Source organism: Grus americana, chromosome 3 (assembly GCF_028858705.1).
Source record: "Grus americana isolate bGruAme1 chromosome 3, bGruAme1.mat, whole genome shotgun sequence".
Classification (NCBI taxonomy): Eukaryota; Metazoa; Chordata; class Aves; order Gruiformes; family Gruidae; genus Grus; species Grus americana.
This window is the reverse complement of record NC_072854.1, coordinates 109,969,702-109,989,737: the sequence shown is the minus strand read 5'-3', so window position 1 is coordinate 109,989,737 and position 20,036 is coordinate 109,969,702. Positions and strand designations below refer to the sequence as shown.

Sequence of the window (20,036 nt, the reverse complement as noted above, 5' to 3'; positions counted from 1 at the left end):
TAAAATAGTGGTTGAGATGGGAGGAAAAACATGGTATGAATGCTAGCAAACATTAGAAATATACTCCTGTGTATATGTTTCCAGAAATGATGACAGAGAAGACTTAGATTTTGCTCTGTTGAAGATAAGTGTTGTTAATAGCAACTAGACCTGGCTTCTGGCCCCGATTCCTTGCACAATACAACGTGCCTAATTTTGTGTTAGCAATTTAGTATGTTCCTTTGTTTTCATGTAGCATTAAATAGCTTTTGTCATTTGCTTTAAGCTTTGTTAAAATGGTAACAATTTTAATGGGTTTTTTAAAAGGAAAGCACTTACTTCAGTAGTCTTTCTTCACCTCAGCAGAACACTGAAGACCATGACACTGGTAGAAAAATAATTGCTGTGTATTCATATAGCTGCAAAACCACGCTTTTCTAGAATCAGAAGTTACCAATAGATCTTCCAGAGGTGAAGCAAAAATTTAGTCTGTGTATGTGGTGATGCTTTGGGTCATTCTCCCAAGAAAGCAGATGGCCTAAACCAATTATTTTCTTTGTGAAAATAAATATATGGTACTGGAGGAACTATATTGAAAAATAACATCTTGCTGATTCAACTGGCAACTCAGATAATAAGGCTACTTTGGGGACGTTTTCTAGTTAGAGGAAGCTGTTTAGCTCTGAATAAAATATAGTCTCTAAAACCAAACGCAGATTTTGTGGGCTCCTCATGGCAGATTTTTTATTTACAAATACTCCAGATTACAAAACCACCATGAAGTACTGTTTTCACCTTTGGGTTCAGTCCCAGCTGCTCAGCACAGCTTCAGAAAAGTTCAAAATATGTGTGAAGGATTAAGATGAAAACAGGAGGTTTCTATCATATATAGTCTAGTCAAGTGAAGTAATAAGTAAAGAACACAGGACTGTAAGTTCTTGTAATCACTCGCCATTGCGGATAACTGCAGTTACTATTAAATACAAATAGCTGAGACACCGCAACAGGCTTCCTAGAGAGGCGGTTGATGCCCCAAGCCTGTCAGGTTTAAGAGGCATTTGGACAATGCCCTTAAGAGCGTGCTTTAACTTTTGGTCAGCCCTGAAGTGGTCAGGCAGTTGGACTAGATGATCGCTGTAGGTTCCTTCCAACTGAACTACTCTATTCTAGCTGTTGAAGGCAGTGAGTCTTTTCAGTTGCCTCCGAATCACACAACATCAGTACAACACTTGTATTCTTTCCACATGCTAGTACCTGTATCAGACACTGGCCGGTTGACTCAAAATCCCTCTCAGTTCTTCAAGCTGTAAATTGCCTACATTTGCGTAATCCACAGATGCTTAACGTTCTTCATCCGAGGGGAGAAAGTCATCCCACTATTTTGAAGGGATAAAGTCTTCCTAAACTCCCTGCAGGAAGCTGTGTGGCACATCTGTGGCCTCCTCCGTCAGTGAGGAGAGAACTGGCATGAGAGAAGAGGCTAGAGGGAACTTGAAAGTCTGATAACATGGGAAACCTGCTGTTAGTCCCAGGAATATTACATTTTCTACACGGAAAATCTTCATTGCCATGTAGTGCTGTGTGTTGCCAAAGCTTTCAAGAGCTTAAGTTTTCACTCCCATCTGGTAGAAAGTCAAATGTACACAATGCAATTTAATGTGTAGTAGCTTTGAATTTCCTGAAGGGGTAGTGGAAGAGTTGCCATATCAGATTGCTCTAAACTGCTTAGAACTTTTCTTCAGATGTCCCAATAATCAGAAATGTGGTTAAAATATAACCCTGTGGTTATTCATGTGAAAGGTTATTATAATCTCATGGGAGCACAAGGAAAAAATGGACTTTTTCCCAAAAATTCCAGCTTCCCCTGGCCACACACAGTTTTTTCCTTTTTTTGATTCCATTTCCTATGTCACATATGAAAAAACCCCATCAGATCCAGAAAGCTTAAGCTGGATCAGAAGCCATCAGGTAATTCAGCCTCACTTTCCAGTTTTTACAGGTTATAAAATATCACCTGTTCATCCATGTACTGAGCTTAGTTATCTTTGACGAATGCATCATTTCAGCATGGATAACTAATACCTTTCAGAATCATAACTAGCTTTCATTGGAAGTCATACAGGGGTTTTTGAAAATTTTACTTATCATAGAAGAGTTTAAATACTTGCAGCCCCAAGGCACTTTGTTTTCTGGAAATGTATAGAAAATAAGTGGACTGAAGGAGGTCACTACCGTTGGATAATGGAAAGGATAACTAGCTTATGGATATGAACAGAAATTCACTTGGCCTTTTGTATGTCCTGTTGCATTGCAACAGGTAACACGTTTCGTGCACCAACCTGACAAGTTAAAAAAAAAAAAAAAAAAAAAAACCAAACAAAAAAACCAAACAAAAACCCAAACCCAACAGACCAAAACCCCTAACCTTGTAAGCACAAACTGCAGAGTCTCTCTTTTTCTTCATTGCTGCAGTTGCGAATACTATGGAGCATTATGTGAAGTCTCAAGTCCTGTTAGCATGCTCATACAACTGAAATGTTAGAGGGAGATTTGGGATGTGAGCCCAGATTCTGGAATTTTTTTATTACCATGCTTAAGAAAGAAATACATTTAAGGTAGCGAATGTAGTGAGGATACTGTGCTACAGGCCAACGCTTAGTGGATTTTTGCCATGACATTTATGCAATGCCATCTGAAGTGATATAAGACTGGAATACATAATATTCCTCCTCTAAAACATGATCTTCAACTCTCTGGCTGTGATCCAATATACAGCTCTTGGCCTTGCAGAAAGTTACAGATTTGACATTTTTCAAGACAGCTCCCTGACTCATTACTGCAAGGAAGAACCCACCTTTGCTAATACATCAGGAGAGGTGGTAACTTCAGAACTGATCTTTAGAAACAAGAATATCAAGAAGGCTGTCCTTGGGGATTAAGGTGCCTCTTACAGAGCTCAGCCTGTATGACTGCAGATCCCAGATGGTGGGATCAATGACATCAGTAGAGTTAGATCAGAATGCATCCTGAAGCTAAGTAAGCTGCTTGTAAATATTTATCATAAATTATTAAAGCAATTTTTTTTAATTGTATTAAAGCTCACAGACCTTTTTTCACTGTAACTTCACTGATACCTTGTATTTGCATCTCAGTGCTGTGACTTACCTTGTCTGTGAATCCATCTCCTTGGGCAAAACCCAAATATCTGCGTTCATCTTGCCCTTATCCTTTCCCTGTTCGCACCCGCGTACACAGACGCTTGCTTATAAAACCTATGAAGGGTACAGCTGTCTAAGGCTGCCTCAGGGCTTTCTGCACCACCGCTAAGCACGACCAGCCTGGGTCAGAGCTCACGCTGTCCTCTTGGAATAGTACGTTGAGGGAAGGACAGAGGGAACTTGGCCTGTCAACACCTTTGCACTGCAACTGTGGGAACCTGTGTTACAGATCAGTTTTATCCTAGTGTTTATTCCAGCTTGGCTCAGTCTGCTGTTCACCCTCTTTGTATTCTGAGACACACGAAACATCTAAGGAACTGGGAAATCTAGTCCATGGTTTGCAAAAGATGTAGATTAAGTGGTAAAATTTCTTAGTAATAAAAAGCTGTTTTGTCATCATACCCACACAACGTGACCATGAATCAGCCTCGTGATAGTACTGCCCTACTTCTTTAAAATAAGCATGGGGAAAAAAAAAAATTAAGTTCTGTTAGAAAAGGGAACTCTTCAGTGGACACAATTTTGATGTGCTGGGTAAGGTATTTAATAACTAGCTTAAAAACTTACCCTGCCTGTACACGGTGTACCCTGGCAGTGTTGATCCTTCAGATTAGCTCTACAGTCAGCAGTTTCAGGCTTTCTGCTGTGCAAGGAGTCCTTGCATGACAAAGACAGGCTCAAAGGTAGCTGCGAGGCTTGGTTTTGGCCACCTTTCTGATGTAAGCAAGTCCTTTGCTATTTTCAGGATTACAGGACACTGTCATGCACCCTTGCTGCAGGCTTTCTGCTTCGGCCATCTCTTGGGCTCTGCCCCCTTCTCCCACGGTTTATCCCTGTGCTACAAAGCTAGTGGCTTTCAAAGAAGACTCTCCCTACCTTTGCAGCAGGGCCAGCATTAATGTACCTAAGACAGCTAAAACAGGAATCTTTCCTTCCTCTTCCAAATCATGCACTTCTAAGCAAAACACATGAAGTAATATCCCCCAAACTGTTATACCTTTCTTCCGTGAAGCTCTAACATTGTAGTTTTAGCTCTAAAATTTGCCTTTGTGTTCTCCACGTTGTGTTAATTAATTGCACTTGCTTATAATAAAACCACATGTCTGGTTAAGTGTAACCAAAGTGAGGGATTTTGTTGGCAGTTTGATATAATGTGGTATTGTGCTTTAGTTCAGAAATCTTGCTGTTGGCTTTATCCAAAGATACTGAGCTCAGTGGAAAGGCTACCAGATGTTTACCAGTAGTTTGGATAAGAATCTTCTTTGGAGCCAGGAACTGGCCTCGCACATTCTGAAAAGTGTGAAATGGATGCAGATGCTTAATCACATGATGTGCTTTTTGACCTCCCTTTTCAGATGCTAACATGTGTTTTCTTGTTACTATTTAAAGGTCAAATGGCTGGTGATCACACACGACTGGAATTCCACAACATAGAAACAGGAATAATAACAGAACGGCGCTACCTGTCTTCTGTGCCTTCTAATTTCATTGGGCATCTACAGAGTCTTACATTTAATGGCATGGCGTACATTGACTTATGTAAAAATGGAGACATCGATTACTGTGAGCTAAATGCAAGATTTGGGTTCAGGAACATCATAGCAGACCCTGTAACCTTTAAAACAAAAGCAAGTTATGTTGCATTGGCCACGCTACAAGCATATACATCTATGCACCTTTTTTTCCAGTTCAAAACAACCTCTCTGGATGGATTGATACTTTATAACAGTGGCGATGGAAATGATTTCATTGTGGTTGAATTAGTAAAAGGGTATGTATGGATTAGCATAATGACAAAACCAGTCTATTCAAAATGTATACACAGGAGAAATACAAGGGAAAGCTTAGGATACAAATCTTTATTTGACTGAACATACATGATTGATGAATATTTCTTCATGTTAAACTTCATATGCTTTAGTGTGACTTTTTCTTTCAGGTGAAGCTAGATGCCTGAAAAATATGAAAGTAAATAATAGGTATAACTGCTATAGTGTTTACCACAGAGAAGTACTAGTTTGTAGCCTTCCTCTTGTTCTCTCTCTACGTGTGTATGCGTGTGTTGGTACACGGAGTACTCGTTACTTTCCAGAAACTTGGGACTGCATCTCAGCTCGTCTAAATGAATGGTGATTTCGCTGAATTAAGGTTGCTTCCCCATCTGGCATTCGTTGTTGTCTTCCAGTTGTACCGGCATTACTGAGGAGTACAAGGAAATAGGAAATATTACACATATTAATTAGTGCTCCCTTGCTATGTAAAGAAAAAGGAAACTTTTCCAATTTTTTCTCTTTTCCCAGGTATTTACACTATGTGTTTGACTTGGGAAATGGTGCAAATCTCATCAAAGGAAGTTCTAATAAACCTCTGAATGACAACCAGTGGCATAATGTGATGATATCAAGGGATACCAACAATCTCCACACTGTAAAGATTGACACTAAAATCACAACACAGAGCACAGCGGGAGCCAGAAATTTAGATCTCAAAAGTAAGTACAGTAATTCCTGTATAACCTACAGTGAGGGTCATTATGGAATGATAACCTGCATAAATCATGTATGTAAAGTACAGTATAACTTTGTAATACCATATAAAATGTTTTATTTGATAATAACTAATATGATCACAAGAGATGACATCCTTATGTTAGCCTGACACTGCCGGTTTTTTAGTAGTTCTGCACAGTTAGGTACAGCTTCAAATGTGTGAAAATGCCGCAGGAAAAAAAAAAACAACATAGGAAATGGTAAGAACACAGAGTGGCCCATATATACCAAAACATAACTGGGGGACTAAAGGAGCTCTAAAATGTCTATGAAATAGGCTTGATTTTTACATGAACGCAAGTCATGTAAGTGGCATGCAGAAACCACAGCCCAAGCGCTGCAGTATGACTACAAAAGGCTTTGCAGAACTGGTGATCTCCGTATTAGAGAATTGGGGAACATTTCCACCTGTCCCCCACTGTTCAGTATTCCACATAAAAGCTACATTTTGTTGGGCAAATAAATACAATGCAGTATTTTGATGTCATAAAATATGTTGTAAGTAAAGCAATCATATGTGGCATTCCTCCAATGAATCAGTTATAAATACAAGTTGCCAGATGTATTGAATCATAAACATATACTCATCTAAATATGTAATGTGTTGTAATGTCAATTGCAGAGTGGGATAAACTTTGTTTTCTAGGTCTAACCCTACATTTTACGGGTACAGCTAGATTCTGCAGATCCATTTTTATAAACCAAACTGATACACATGTATATTTTAAAATAAGTAATAGTAATTAGTTGTAAGGATGAGCTTCTGAAAAGCTAATTTGCATCAGAGGAAAATATCTTTTTGAAAGGATGCATAAGTATACTTTTTAAACACTGTGTCCCTAATCAGACGTAAGAAAATATGTTCTGGTGATATGAAAAACTATAGTGTATTTTGACAGTCTTTATGAAAGTTCTTGTTAGGAAAACCAAAATTTCATAACAGTAAAAGAAAATTTAATATTTCAAAAGCCAGGATGTTCAAAGTAGATATTAATATTCCATCAAGAGCTTATTCCTTGCTGGATTTTCTTTTAACTACCTCTGAGTCACAGATAATGAGCTGACCTTAGTAATTATTCTGGATTTTGTGATATTTTACATGTTTGCTTCACTTGAAAGTGCTATTAAGATTGTAAGACAGACTGTGAAAACTGTATCTTGATATGTCATAATCTTCAATAAGAGCCTCTTTATCAGAAATGCTTGGTTTATAAATTAAAGCTTTTTGGATGGCTCATGCTCCATTCTCAAAATTGTATTTGAAATCTGTGCCATGTTCATTCTCATTTTTGTGTTCTTGTAAATATAGTCGATGTTTATTGAGGCAATGTAATATTTCAATGTTATTTTTGATGCCGTAGAGAAAGCATCCACCTTATTCTTTCACATTTTTTGCAGTAAGTACTACTTATGCATATGCATATATACGTATATGTGTTTAATCTGCTTTTTTCCCAGTATATTAATTAGACATGAGTAGGAAAAGCAATCCTGTTAAGAACAGATAACTAAGTTAACGCAGTCATTTTATTCTACATCTTTTCCAAACTGAATGAGGTCTTTGGTATGTTGCTTTATTTAAGAAAAGGAAAAAAAAAAAAAAAAAGTTTGAACAATGTGCTTAATAAAGACACTAGATAGACACTAGAGGGCACTGTTATTTCACTAAATGCACTGCCTCGTGCATTCACAGAGAAAGCTCATCAGCCAGGATAACCTATAAAATCCAACATTCCTTTGTTTTCTTCACTTTGAAAATTCTGCTTTTGCTTTACCCTTTTGAAGTAAAACTGTATCCATAGCTCGTGCATTTTCTAACCTTGAATTCCAGTGGAAAAAAACCTGAAGAGCATGAAAAAACATACTGAGATTTGAAGCGAGGAAGGTGAATTGTATTAGGCGCTGATTTTCTGTAATTCACCACCCAGGAAATGTGGCTAGTAGAAGAATAACAAGCCTGACATATTCAGTGCAGTAATCTATAGTAAGCATCTTTCTCAAATTGGACTAGCGTACCAGGTCCTCAACCTCTGTCTTCTCATAGTAGTATGTTTCATTTTATTTTTTTAATGTATTCTATTATATTTTGCTCAGTCAGCTTCCTTGAATATGGCACAGCATATATCATTAGAATTTTTTTTGATTTTGGGAGGAGTTCAAGCTGATACTTTTTAGCCAGCAGTCTAAAAAGGAGAAAAAAAATTGCCTTTTATTATTATTTTTTCTTCCTTTGTATTCAGTTGAAATGCTTTCCTGTAGCTTGTTCTTTTCTATTTTATGTCAGAGTTTCTTACAGTGACACATCTCTGTTATGGTATAAACACTCCATACACCTTACTGATACAAGCAGCTATGGTTAATTCATTGTCCTATATTATTTTAGCTCTAACAACAAAGCGAATTCCAAATTTTACTTCCTGCTAGTGATGTCAATAATTTTGTTTAACCAGGGTTAGCATTAGGTGAAATATAAATGTGTACAGATAATATAGAATCTGTTACCAGATTTACCAGAGTTACCAGATTTCAGATGCTGAAATCCAAGCTAATCCTGGAAAGATAAATCGATATATGCAGTTTTTTGCAAATACACAGAGAATTCGTACAAAGATGTGACACAGATTGTGTTGTGAAGCCTGCACAGGATGCCAGTTGTCTGGGAAAGCAGAGAGTTGCCATAAAAATATGGGAGAGAATTTCCACTATACGTTTCCATTTGGGTGTAGGATTTGGCTATATAACATAGGAAGTCCATTATTACAGACATGGGCTCCCTGCATAACCTCTGGTACAATTTCAGTGGATTGGAGTGGGTACCTACGGAAATACTTATATTAAATTCTCCAGCTTAATTATTGCTGTAATTAGATGGGTAAATTATAAATTGGAGACAAATAAATGAGTGAAAATAGTTCTGTGTTTGGATTCCAAGAACTGTGTTATTTTTCCTAGCAGAGAAAATTAGCAAAGTGTACTCGGGTGCAGTTCTAGCAGATAACCTGTGAAGATAAACGAGTCTCAACAGCGAAGGCAACGCAGCTTAAGCCTGCCAACATGCAGTTACGCAGCAAATTTGCTTTCATGTATTTCATGAGCAGATTCCCTGTCCTGCTTTCAGCGTAGCTCAGATGGTTAGCAGAGCTACAATTCAAGGCCTTCGCAGACCAAAATCGTTGGGTGGAGGGGAATTCTGGCTTGATGTACTTGATGCTGTGCTCTTTATGGTCTCAAGGGGTCCTAACAGCCTCGACAGGGCACAGGAATGCAAGTGAAAGTGGAATTTGACTTGTGCTCTTTTCCTTACTGTTGCCAAAGAAAAGACGTCTCCTTTGTTCAGACTGTAGGTATTACAACATCTGTAATGTCTCTTCCCTCTCCACAATTTCTTCTTGTCATGTAGGAAATTAGCGTTTTGTCAGATTTTTTTTTTTTTTAATAAATATTTGAAGACACATGATCTGCTTTCAAGGGGGAACATCCTCAAGGATGACTTTGTATCCACTTAGCTACTAGGGTTTAATCTTCTTTTTGCTTCTCTCCTACACATGTAGGCACTATTTTAATCCTCAAAGTTTTCAGCCACTTTTTTTAAACACCAAACGTACAAAAACCTACAAGAATCCACTCGGAATGACTGTCAGAAAATTAAAATATTTTAGCATTTTGTTTATAAATTGAGATGAGAAGTTGAAATATTGCACTCTCACAAAATGAAAAGCTAAGGAATGCTGCTGTTATTTTAGATTTAATGATAAGTAGTTACAAACTTTTCTAGGAGTTGGGAATCTCAGTACTTTAGTATCCATCTCATCCTATTCCAGACTTTCTAGCTCCAGGGTGAACTGCAGTCATTCTGATTTTGATATTGGGCTAAATATATTTTCTTTTAAAAAGGAAATCAACATCATAAAAAAATCATACCTAACTCAACATTTGTTGTTGAGCAGCATTTCATACATCTTTAAAACCTCCTTTTTTGAACTGATACACATACTTTCAACTTGTCTCACTCTCTTATTCTTTTCCACGTGGCCTTCCCAAATGTCACTTTTCGAGTCCATTGTACATCCTATGTTACTCCTGTGCTGTTATATCACTGCATCCTCAAAAAATGCTGATCATATTAGAGCATACATCAGAATCAGCTTCCTTGGATTTAAAAGTTCTGTCTGGATCTCTTGTCTGTTTTATTTCTGTAGTTCTTCACTGGCCTCTGGCTTTCTCTATTCCTTTATGAGATACGGGTGCTCTTGCTATATACGTTCGCCTTTTCATTTGCCGCTTTCTCCAATAATGTGAAAACAGCCTAGTCTGAAGCTTCTGAAAGAAAAGTAATCATATTAAATTCTGGTATCACCTCAGTGGTTTTGCAAATGCACTGTACATATACTTCTTTCATGTACATAAAGACTCACTTGGCAATTAATTCATCCTTGTAAACTTTTAATGCAATTAACTAAATTATCAGTTGATCTACTGGCCTGGCATATTCATTGATGATTCTTAATGGTCACTTAATCTATTGATATTTCATTTGCCTGTCAAAGTAGGTTATTCATGCTATGCAAAACTGAGCTAAATTAGTCTTGATCATAAAGAAGATTTCTTGTTCCAGCAATGGAAATTGAAATTATTTCAATTTCACGTAATATTTGTCCCTGTTGTTTTATATTGAGCCCATTATTATTGCTGCTGTATTATAAGTTCTTCTCCATATTACAAGGTCTCTATCAACGGCAGTGATCCTTCATATTTCTATTACTAAGAAACAAAGCTTTAAGAAGCACAGAAAAGTATTTTATATAGAAACACAAATTTGTACAAATGAATGAGTATTAATGCTTAAATTTCTCAAATAAACATGCATGAGCTAATTTTAATGACCTTGCCAGTGGGCTGTGAACTCTTCATGCAGAAATAACGTTCTGTTCCAAATGTAGAGTTCCAAATACTGTCAACAGTAAATAGATCTTCCTAATGTGACCTGTTGGAGTAGACAACGGCAAATGCAGCCGTTGTCTTCCTGGCAATGTTGGGAAAGCAGCCTCTGTATAGACAGGAGAATAAGGGTCTTAAAACTGAGAGCTCTTCTTTGAGACTTCCTGTGTAGCAAAGACATACGGGCAGATTAACAACAGGAGATTGTTAATGGTCTAATGCAAATTCCTTTATCCTCCGTTCTTTGCAAGTTGTCACAGACTGCTTCTAAAGAGGTATGCTGTCTACCAGGCTGTGAAAATCGTTTTGGCAATGCTAAGCCTTCAGAAACTGTAACCAGGTTTCAAAAATTATGAAATAGGGAAAAAATTAAAAATCTACTCCAGTACTTCTGGATTAAATAAAAATTAAATACACTAGTGTTTGTGCTGAGCTCTGTCAAGTCAACAGCACTGCAGTAGTCTTTCAGATCACTCCATGGTGAGAGAAACTTTTTGCTTTCTGCTGCTTCTCCCTTGCTCTTTTCAGTTTCCTGCACACATACAAATGTATAGATTTGCCTACATTTCTACAGCTGTTTGGCATGCAGGTTATTACCATTGCTGATTGTGGAATTTCTTTCAAGCCCTTCTGGAATACTAAGTAAAAGTTATGCTAAGGATAATATAGGAAATGCGTGCTCTTAAAACTTACAAAAAATGTGGATATTTAGCATAAATACATCACACTGAATCCTTGCACTCCCCTGGCCAAGAAGCATGTTCTAAACTTGATTTCAAAATGTGCTGCCATGAGTATGAGTGCACCATCCTCACAGTATTCTGACTGAGCAATCCTTTTTTCCAAAAGAGCTACTTCATGTAGTATCCTCAGAGTCTGGAGGTGATTGTCTTGATCAAGAAGCTGGTAATATTAGATAAAAAGTTTCCCTCTGCAAACCTACATTCAAAATGAGAACATTTAACCTCTCAGCTTTTTGGTAGCTTTATGTGGAGAATTCGTCACTGGTTGGAAAACAAGCTCTGCTAAGAGCATATATTGGCTATTGAAGAAGAGAATGAGTAAATTATTTCAGAAGAATATCAGTAGGAAGGAACATCTGAGTATACTATGCCATGAAAATGCCTGCTTCATTAGATTTTTGTCTATTTTTCAGGTGTATACAGTGTACAAAAGTGGTCAGAACAGGAAAGAAATGAAGGACGTTTGATGTGCTTGAATGCCTCACCTCTTCACTGCAACCATCCCCCTCACACAGAGTAATTGGCATAGCATCAATTCTGTGGGAGATGGATTACCACACACATTTATATGGCAATTAGATTTTATTATTTACCATTTAACATGCATCAGCAACTTTTCTCACAGTCCATTGGAGAAGCAGACTGCTTTGGTTTTAAATCTGTTTAATCTTTTTCAATCCCAGTGCTTTCCATCTAGTAGTCTTCAGGAGGGGGAAAAGAAGCAAAGAGAAATCATAGAATCATTTAGATTGGAAAAGACCTTTATCATCAAGTCCAGCTGTTAACCTAGCACTGCCAAGTCTAACCACTAAACCATGTGGTTTAAGCACCACATCTACACCTCTTCTAAATACCTCCAGGGATGGTGACTTAACCACTTCCCTGGGCAGCCTGCTCCAGTGCCTGACAACCCTTTCAGTGAAGAAATTTTTTCTAACATCTGATCTAAACCTCCCCTGGTGCAACTTGAGGCCATTTCTTCTTGTCCTATCACTTGTTACTTGGGAGAAGAGACCAACACCCACCTGGCTACAACCTCCTGTCAGGTAGTTGTAGGGAGTGATAAGGTCTCCCGTCAGCCTCCTTTCCTCCAGGCTAAACAACCCCAGTTCCCTCAGCTGCTCCTCATGCGACTTGTGCTCTAGACCCTTCACCAGCTTTGTCACTCTTCTTTGGACACGCTCCAGCACCTCAATGTCTTTTCAGTAGTGAGGGGCCAGGACTGAACACAGTATTCAAGGTGCAGCCTCATCAGTGCTGAGAGTACAGGGGCACAATCACTTCCCTACTCCTGCTGGCCACGCTATTTCTGATACAAGCCAGGATGCTGTTGGCCTTCTTGGCCACCTGGGCACACTGCTGGCTCATGTTCAGCCAGCTGTCGACCAACACCCCCAGGTCCTTTTCCGCCAGGCAGCGTTCCAGCCACTCCTCCCTAAGCCTGTAGCATTGCATGGGGTTGTTGTGACCCGAGGGCAGAACCCAGCACTGAGCCTTGTTGAACCTCATACAATTGGCCTCCGCCCATCGATCCAGCGTGTCCAGATCCCTCTGTAAAGCCTTCCTACCCTCAAGCAGATCAACACTCCAACCCAACTTGGTGTCACCTGCAAACTTACTGAGGGTGCACTCAATCCCTTTGTCCAAATCATTGATATTAAACAGAACTGGGTTCAATACTGAGCCCAAATAAAGTGGCAGGGAATCTGAGAATTGTTATTTTCAGGAAAATGTTTAATGTTTTTGTGTAACTGTTTCTTGTTTGAGAATACATATCATTTGAGAATGAGATTGTTGGGGAAATGGTGGATTTTAACCTGGAGAAATCTAGGGGAATGTTCAGACTTGAGCACTTACCTTTCAAGTATCTACTTTTGTTTATTGAAAACTTAGCTGCTAAGGACATTGTTGTGTCATTGTTGTTGCCCCCCAACACAAACACACTTTCTACCACACAGCTTTATTTGCTTGTGAAACACAGACATATTTGCATAACCATTGAGCAGTTCTGCATAGATCCAAAAAGTGTAACAGGCATGAAAACTGAGCACCCAGAGGTGACTGCAGAACTGGAGAGCACATCCTGCAGAGCTGAGATGTCTATCACTGAGCAGCATAGCAACAGCATGAGAAGAAGTTTCTAGACAGAAGCACATTTGTACCGAGTGCAGAAAGTCTTCAATGCAGTTAGGAGAGTAGCGTGGTTATGGGCAGCGTGAAGGAATTGAGAGACTTGGAGAAAGGTAGAGCAGCAGGTATATCTCCAGTGTGGACTGCCATAGAAATTGGTGGCAAGAGCAATTGTAAGGTGCTCTTCGTGGTGCACCCATCAACTGTGAGTTCTCTCTGGTACCTCTTATTCCTCACGGCCTTTTTTTCTGTCAGTGTGGATTAGGGTGCAGAGCTACAGTGAAACTGTAAAAACCCCAATATCAGCCAAGGGAGGAAATATCTTCAAAGTTAAATTCTCTTGACAAATAACTACAATATGTCCCCAATGTCAATAAGGATGACTAAAGAAAACCCACAATGCCAGCATTTCAGTGGTGGTGATTTCTTTTTTTTGAATACCTTTAATGGGGTATTCAGGGAAGATATTGAAGGCAGCGTAGAATTGGGCTGAAAAGATCAGTTTCTATATCCCTTCCCAAAAGAGTGCTAACCCATAAATTCCTTTTTTTTTTTTTTTTTTTTTTTCCCCCTGTAATCAATCGTTTTGCCTTGCTTGGTTATCAGTACAGGGAATGTGGAAGATGGAAGGCACCGCCTGTCACATCATACAACTGCCTTTTGCCCAAAGTATTTGAAAGGACAGATAACTTGGCAGAGTCTGGAGAGGTAAACTAGACACCCTTTCCCTTCTTAGGTGAGAGAGAGTCTAAAAGTGATAGAATTAATCGCTCCAACAGGAAAAATATTTGAACCGCCTACTTTTCTTCCAGGAAAAAAAAAAATTGCATCAAAACCAAAAGACTTCAACCACAAATCAATACTGAAGCTACAGAATGGACTATTTGAAGAGAATTAGTGGGCATAAAACACTACTTTTACACATTCATGTCTTCCCTCGAGTGCCCTTGCAAGTGGTAGACGAAATTCAGTCATGCTTGGCTCTACCACCAAACAGGCCTGTGAATGCACAGCAAGTGCATATTCTCTACTGTAAAAGGAGATTTGAAAAGCCATATGCTGGAGCGTATGTGCTGCAGAAGCTGTGTGGATGCATCATTTAAGTCTTTGTCAACTGTCCTTCAACTTATTATTGGTTTATGATCACAGCAGGCTTCTTCATTTATTAAAAAAGAACAATTATATTTCATCAACATTTTTAAAGGAACAAATAATTTTTTTTATATGGAACAAAAAGTAAACATTTAGTCATGACTAATGAAAGTGGGGAGAGACTTTAGAATCACCACTCATCTGCTGTTCAGGCCCAATTCCTGTTCTACAATGTGGGTTGAAACCCTACATCTGAAAGAAAAGTCACCACTCTGCCTATCGCACAAAGTAAATGATAGGTAGGTGCTTTTGTACACTGGAGAGGGGAGAAGGTTATTAAGGACAAGTAGGCTCCTATATTTCATTGAATGTCAAAGGCATCCAGATGCCTATCTGACGTTTTCATCTGTGACAATATCCCTTGATTCAGGAAGTTCTTTATTGTGTCTCAGCGCATATTCAGCTTGTGTGAGAGTAATTTATTTTCACATTTCAGTTGCCTCAAAAATACCATAAGTTAGAATAATAGAATCATTTAGGTTGGAAAAGACCTTTAAGATCATCAAGTCCAACCGTTAACCTAGCACTGCCAAGACCAGCACTAAACCATGTCCCTAAGCACCACATCTATGCATCTTCTAAATACCTCCAGGGATGGTGACTCAACCACTTCCCTGGGCAGCCTATTACAATGATTGATGACCTTTTCAGTGAAGAAATTTTTGCTAATATAGTTGGGATTGTGTAGGTCTTCTTGTGTTGAGTTCCACCTAGTACTTCATTGTGCAACTTTTAAGATACTACAAAGTGATTTCTATTGATCTTGTAACAGCAAAACATCTGTTTTATGAAGGACTTGAAGAAAGCGCTTTTTTCTTTTGAGATTAGACTTTCCCTGTTGTATTTCTCAGTCTTTGCAGTCTTCATTCCTCTTTGCCTGCCTGAGGGAAGAAACTGTTACATGCTTGATCATTTTGAAATAGCATATTTGGAGAAAAGTGGGCCTGACACCTTAACTTCACCACAGCCAGATGTTCCTTTGTATTTTCATACGTCATATAAAGGAATTCTGGAGATGCCTGTTGCGCTTTCAGAACCCACCATGGTATGCCAGGGCTATCCATCTCTTTCTTGGGGACTAATGCTGGTCTAGTACACTGCAGAAGAACTCTTGTTTGTAGCAGTGGTAGTGATTTAGTACAATGTGACATTAGAAACAAGACAGAGAAACTTCTTCTAAAACAGAAGAGAAATGAGGAGAATGGCTGAAAGTACTGTTGAAACCAGCAGCACAAGAAGACACAAAGAGACAGAATGTCTGCTTTTGGACAGAGATATGGATTTGAAGGTGCCTTTGTGCAGCCATATAAAAACATTCCAGGGATATTGTTTTTACAGGTTATGAAAAAGCCAAGCCACAATTCCTTCTACTATTTTATTTCCTCCTTTTTGTTTTGTTTTCATTCATACACAGAACCATGTTTGAATGAATGGTGTTCAAGAAATGAACATCAGATATGTACAATAAAACATACAGATTTTGGAGAGTAAAGAAGCCTAACTCTATCCTGGTTAAACTACTTGTTCCCTGAGCAGTATTTGCATGTTGCTGTTACCATTACAAACATGGGGATAATAATTCCCTCTCTACTAGTGCTTGAAGATAATGGTAGTCATTAAATCAAATGAATAGTTTTTGCCACCAGCATGTATCATGTAACAATTCTTGGGTGTGGATATAAATCAGGAAAGGAGGAAAGTCTACGGGGTGACCTGTCAGCAAGGTCAGTAGTGCCAAATAATAAGATACTTCTACTACTTATTCAGAAAAAAAAAAACAAAAACAAAAAACACAAAAAAACCCCACAACCAAATAGAACAGCATCTTCAGTTTTTATTTTACATTAATTTGGTTTAGCATTTGCAAAGTTCTTATTTTGAAGAAATGTAGAGACTTGGGATAAAAAAAGATGAGTTATTACAGACGGATTTGGCAGTATTTGTTTCACCAACAGTTGTGTGTGACTCACTGTTTTGTGGTGTTCTGTGTGTTTTTTCATAAGTGTGATTCCAATAATGAATACATTGAGAACTTGGGTTCCTTTATTAGCTAGCGATTTGTTTCTGTGTTAAATTCACTTGTTCATCAAAGTACAAATCAGCTCTAAGTCAGAAAAGAGATACATCGGTGTAAATAGGAAAGCTCCTTTTGGAATAAATGAAGGTCTTCATTACCTGTAAAAGATATAAATTGTACCTGCTAAACTCTTTTCTTTGCCAGTGCTTATGATATAACTGACTAGTACTATTATTGCCATGATTTATAGGTTTAGCTCTGAAAGTGCTACTTTCCAGCTGATTCCTCTGGTCTGCAATGAACATGCCAGTGAGAAATGCTCTAGCATGCTTACTTTTTTGGCCTGAGAAAAATGAAGAGAGGAGACAATCCTCCCTCTCTAAATAAAAGGGGATAACTCTGTGTACTGACTCCTAATACAAGTAAGGAGAGAGTTGTGAGATTATGGAGTACCTGCTCTCAAATAAAATGTTTTATTTGAAGCTTCTCCAGAGATCAGAAGGAAATCTTGGAGCGCTCCATTCCCTCACCCGTTTCTTTACTACCTGCTACTTTGTTTATGCCAGTTGATATATTTTGTATAAATTGGTTATTTTCCATTATAAATTAAGGAAAGCCAGGATGGTTATGAACAAAAATAAAAAGAGGAGTCTTTTTCAGGAATACATTTAAAAATAAAAAAAAACTTCAGAAGAAAATACATGCACAAAAGGTAACAGCTAAACTTTAGTTCCAGAAACTATGGTTAGCACTGTAATGCAAGTATATCCCCTTCTATATATTAAAAAAATGCTCATCTATTGAAAGAAAGAAAGAAATAGAAGAATTGCATTTTCCATCGTTCTCAGCTCTTGAAATGGTGACGCATTTTCAGGGGTAGCAGTATTGCAATAGTATTACACTTAGGCTGCAGCTAGTTTAGATAGTGTCATGATCTCCTACTATTGATCTGATGAACTGTGATCCCTTACTTAATAAAATAACTTACGTGTAATTCATAAGGGTAAGTAGGCAGATACACAACAAGGGATTAATCCTGTTTTAGAGCATGTAACATTTCCAGTAGTAAAGCTGTTCTTACATAAGAAGTGAAAAAGAGGAGAAAACCTGGGAATCTCTATCATACTATGTTAATTCCTCTGATCTCTTTTAGTGGGATCAGGGACTAGCTTTCTTTTCTGATCTTTTCTAATGCACGTTCAATATACAAATATTTTCATTAATAATATTTTCTGCAATTCTCTCTTGTCTAAATTTCTAATGGATTGAGATGGATTGAGTTTTGTAGGAAACTACTTCCTTCATTGAGATGAATGTGAAAATGAAGCATGTGATTAACTGAAATAAAAGTAGCTATGCAAAACATTTGTGATGGCAGATGTGAAAAAGTAACCAAGTGAAAAAATTTAAATAGCTTAAAAAAAAAAAATCTGAGTTTTAATTCTGGAGCCTATCCCTTAATAAAATTTTGTCTCTGAGAGAAAGTGTGTTTTTATGCCATCGGCAGCAATCTCAAACCACATTTGATATTAAATCTGGGAAAGGTTTAGCCCATGGTCATAAAAATACTTGTATACACTTTATAAAATGTGAAGTCTAATACTTGGTATGGCTGCTCAATACATATGATATGTATTAGTGTAGTGTATTAGCTAGTGCAAAAGCAGAAATAAAGTTATTTTGAACACCAACAAGGTTAAAAAACTACCCAGAACATGTCTTTGTGGAAACTGTATCTTCAATAATGATCAGTTCTAATTATCAATAGTCTTAAGGAACTGTAAGTAAACAGTAGAGTTACAGTTTGTTTAGACTCAATGTATTGTACTTCCGTGCATATGATACCCAGTTGAAAATATTCCAGTGTATATTTTCAGGAGCAGATATTCTGAGTTTGGGTTCATATGCTGGCACACTGACGTGGTCTTCTCCTAGCCATTAGTCATAACTGACAATTGCTCTATGACTGTATACAGCGATCTCAATACGCGTGAGGGACGGATCTTCGGAATTAGCAGGAGATCAATTTGAAAGTTTGTGGCTTTAAAGGTTTAACCAATCACAGAGTAAAAATGGTTGTTTGGACAGCAAACATGTTGGGAGGTTTAAGAAGAGGTTGCATGTGTCATGTCCAATAGAGCAAATTTAAACTTTTTAGTATAGGTGTGGTTTTCTTAGTATTGTTCTCTGGAGTTTCCCTGTTTTAAGTCTGTTGGAACCAATTGAGATGAATTATATCTCTGTATTCTGCGCTGACAATGACTGAAAGCACAGAACTTCAGGAAACCTGGAAGGGTTTTACTTTCTAAATGTTCCACCTGAGAAAAAGATGAAGAACCTTTATCGTGAGGCAAGAGTTTTTATTTTGTTTCCAGTTCAGCTGGTTGAAAAGTACACAAGTTTTTCTGCTATGAATGAATTACATCCCATTTGTGGGAACATATGGATCACCATATTTTAATCTGTTATGTCTAATATCATGCTTCTGAGATTTATACTGTACCTCAAAGCTCTAGAGGAAAGCAATATCTTAATTTTCAAATTACCTACATGGAATGGAGAAAGCTTGAGGTTTCTTAGTACATGATACTGTAATGGTTGCTAAGACTTTTGGTTGGATGGCTTACAAAATTAATAATATGCACGTTCCTAAGCTTTTTATCTCCATTTCACTAATTCAGATAGAGTTGAGTTTTAGGGCTGGTATGTCATGACTAAAAATTTTTTGCAGTCTGATAGACATTTGTTTGTTTCGGGCCATTTCCTTGCAGACAAACTGTAAACCATTGCAAAAAGCACTACCTTGCGCTCCCTTGCAAACAAGCAAGTATGCCAGGAGAACCAGGAAAAGGTATGACTGCTGCTTGTATCAATAAGAGGGAGATTAAAATTAGCCACATGGGGTAGTGATGATAGCTAGTACGTTCTGAGTCCTGTCGCTATAAAATCTGCCTCTAAAGCTTGGTAAACACTTAGGAAATGAACAATTTTGCATTTGAGGTGATGCAGAAACACTCTGGTACATCCTGTAGCCTAGGCTCCAAAATCATCCAGACTGGGGGACATACTGGAAAGCCCAACGTAGATTAGAATGTATCTTCAGATAGTCTATTGAAAATTTATGCTAGCACAAAACATGTCATTAGCGCTTGCATAGTTAGAGTAAGAATTTTGTCACTGAGTGACGCTTGAGAGTCAGATGCCCCCGTAAGCACCTTCCTTCAAACAGGTTCCGTGCTTCTCAGAAGCTCAGATGTCCTCTCTCTGTGTGCCTAAAGGGGCCAGCCTGCAGGCGTGCTCAGAGCGCTCC

General features: G+C 38.1%; 1 protein-coding gene across 20 annotated transcripts in view; it reads left to right on the top strand.

Moving 5' to 3' along the window:
• The window catches only part of NRXN1 (neurexin 1), a 735,823-nt gene that overhangs the window by 346,859 nt on the left and 368,928 nt on the right, over positions 1 to 20,036 (top strand). For all 20 annotated transcript variants that reach the window (XM_054820730.1, XM_054820729.1, XM_054820728.1 and 17 more), the window contains 2 exons: positions 4,587 to 4,968; positions 5,498 to 5,688. In XM_054820730.1, coding sequence (XP_054676705.1) covers positions 4,587 to 4,968; positions 5,498 to 5,688 — 573 coding nt within the window. The remainder of the gene's footprint in view (positions 1 to 4,586; positions 4,969 to 5,497; positions 5,689 to 20,036) is intronic.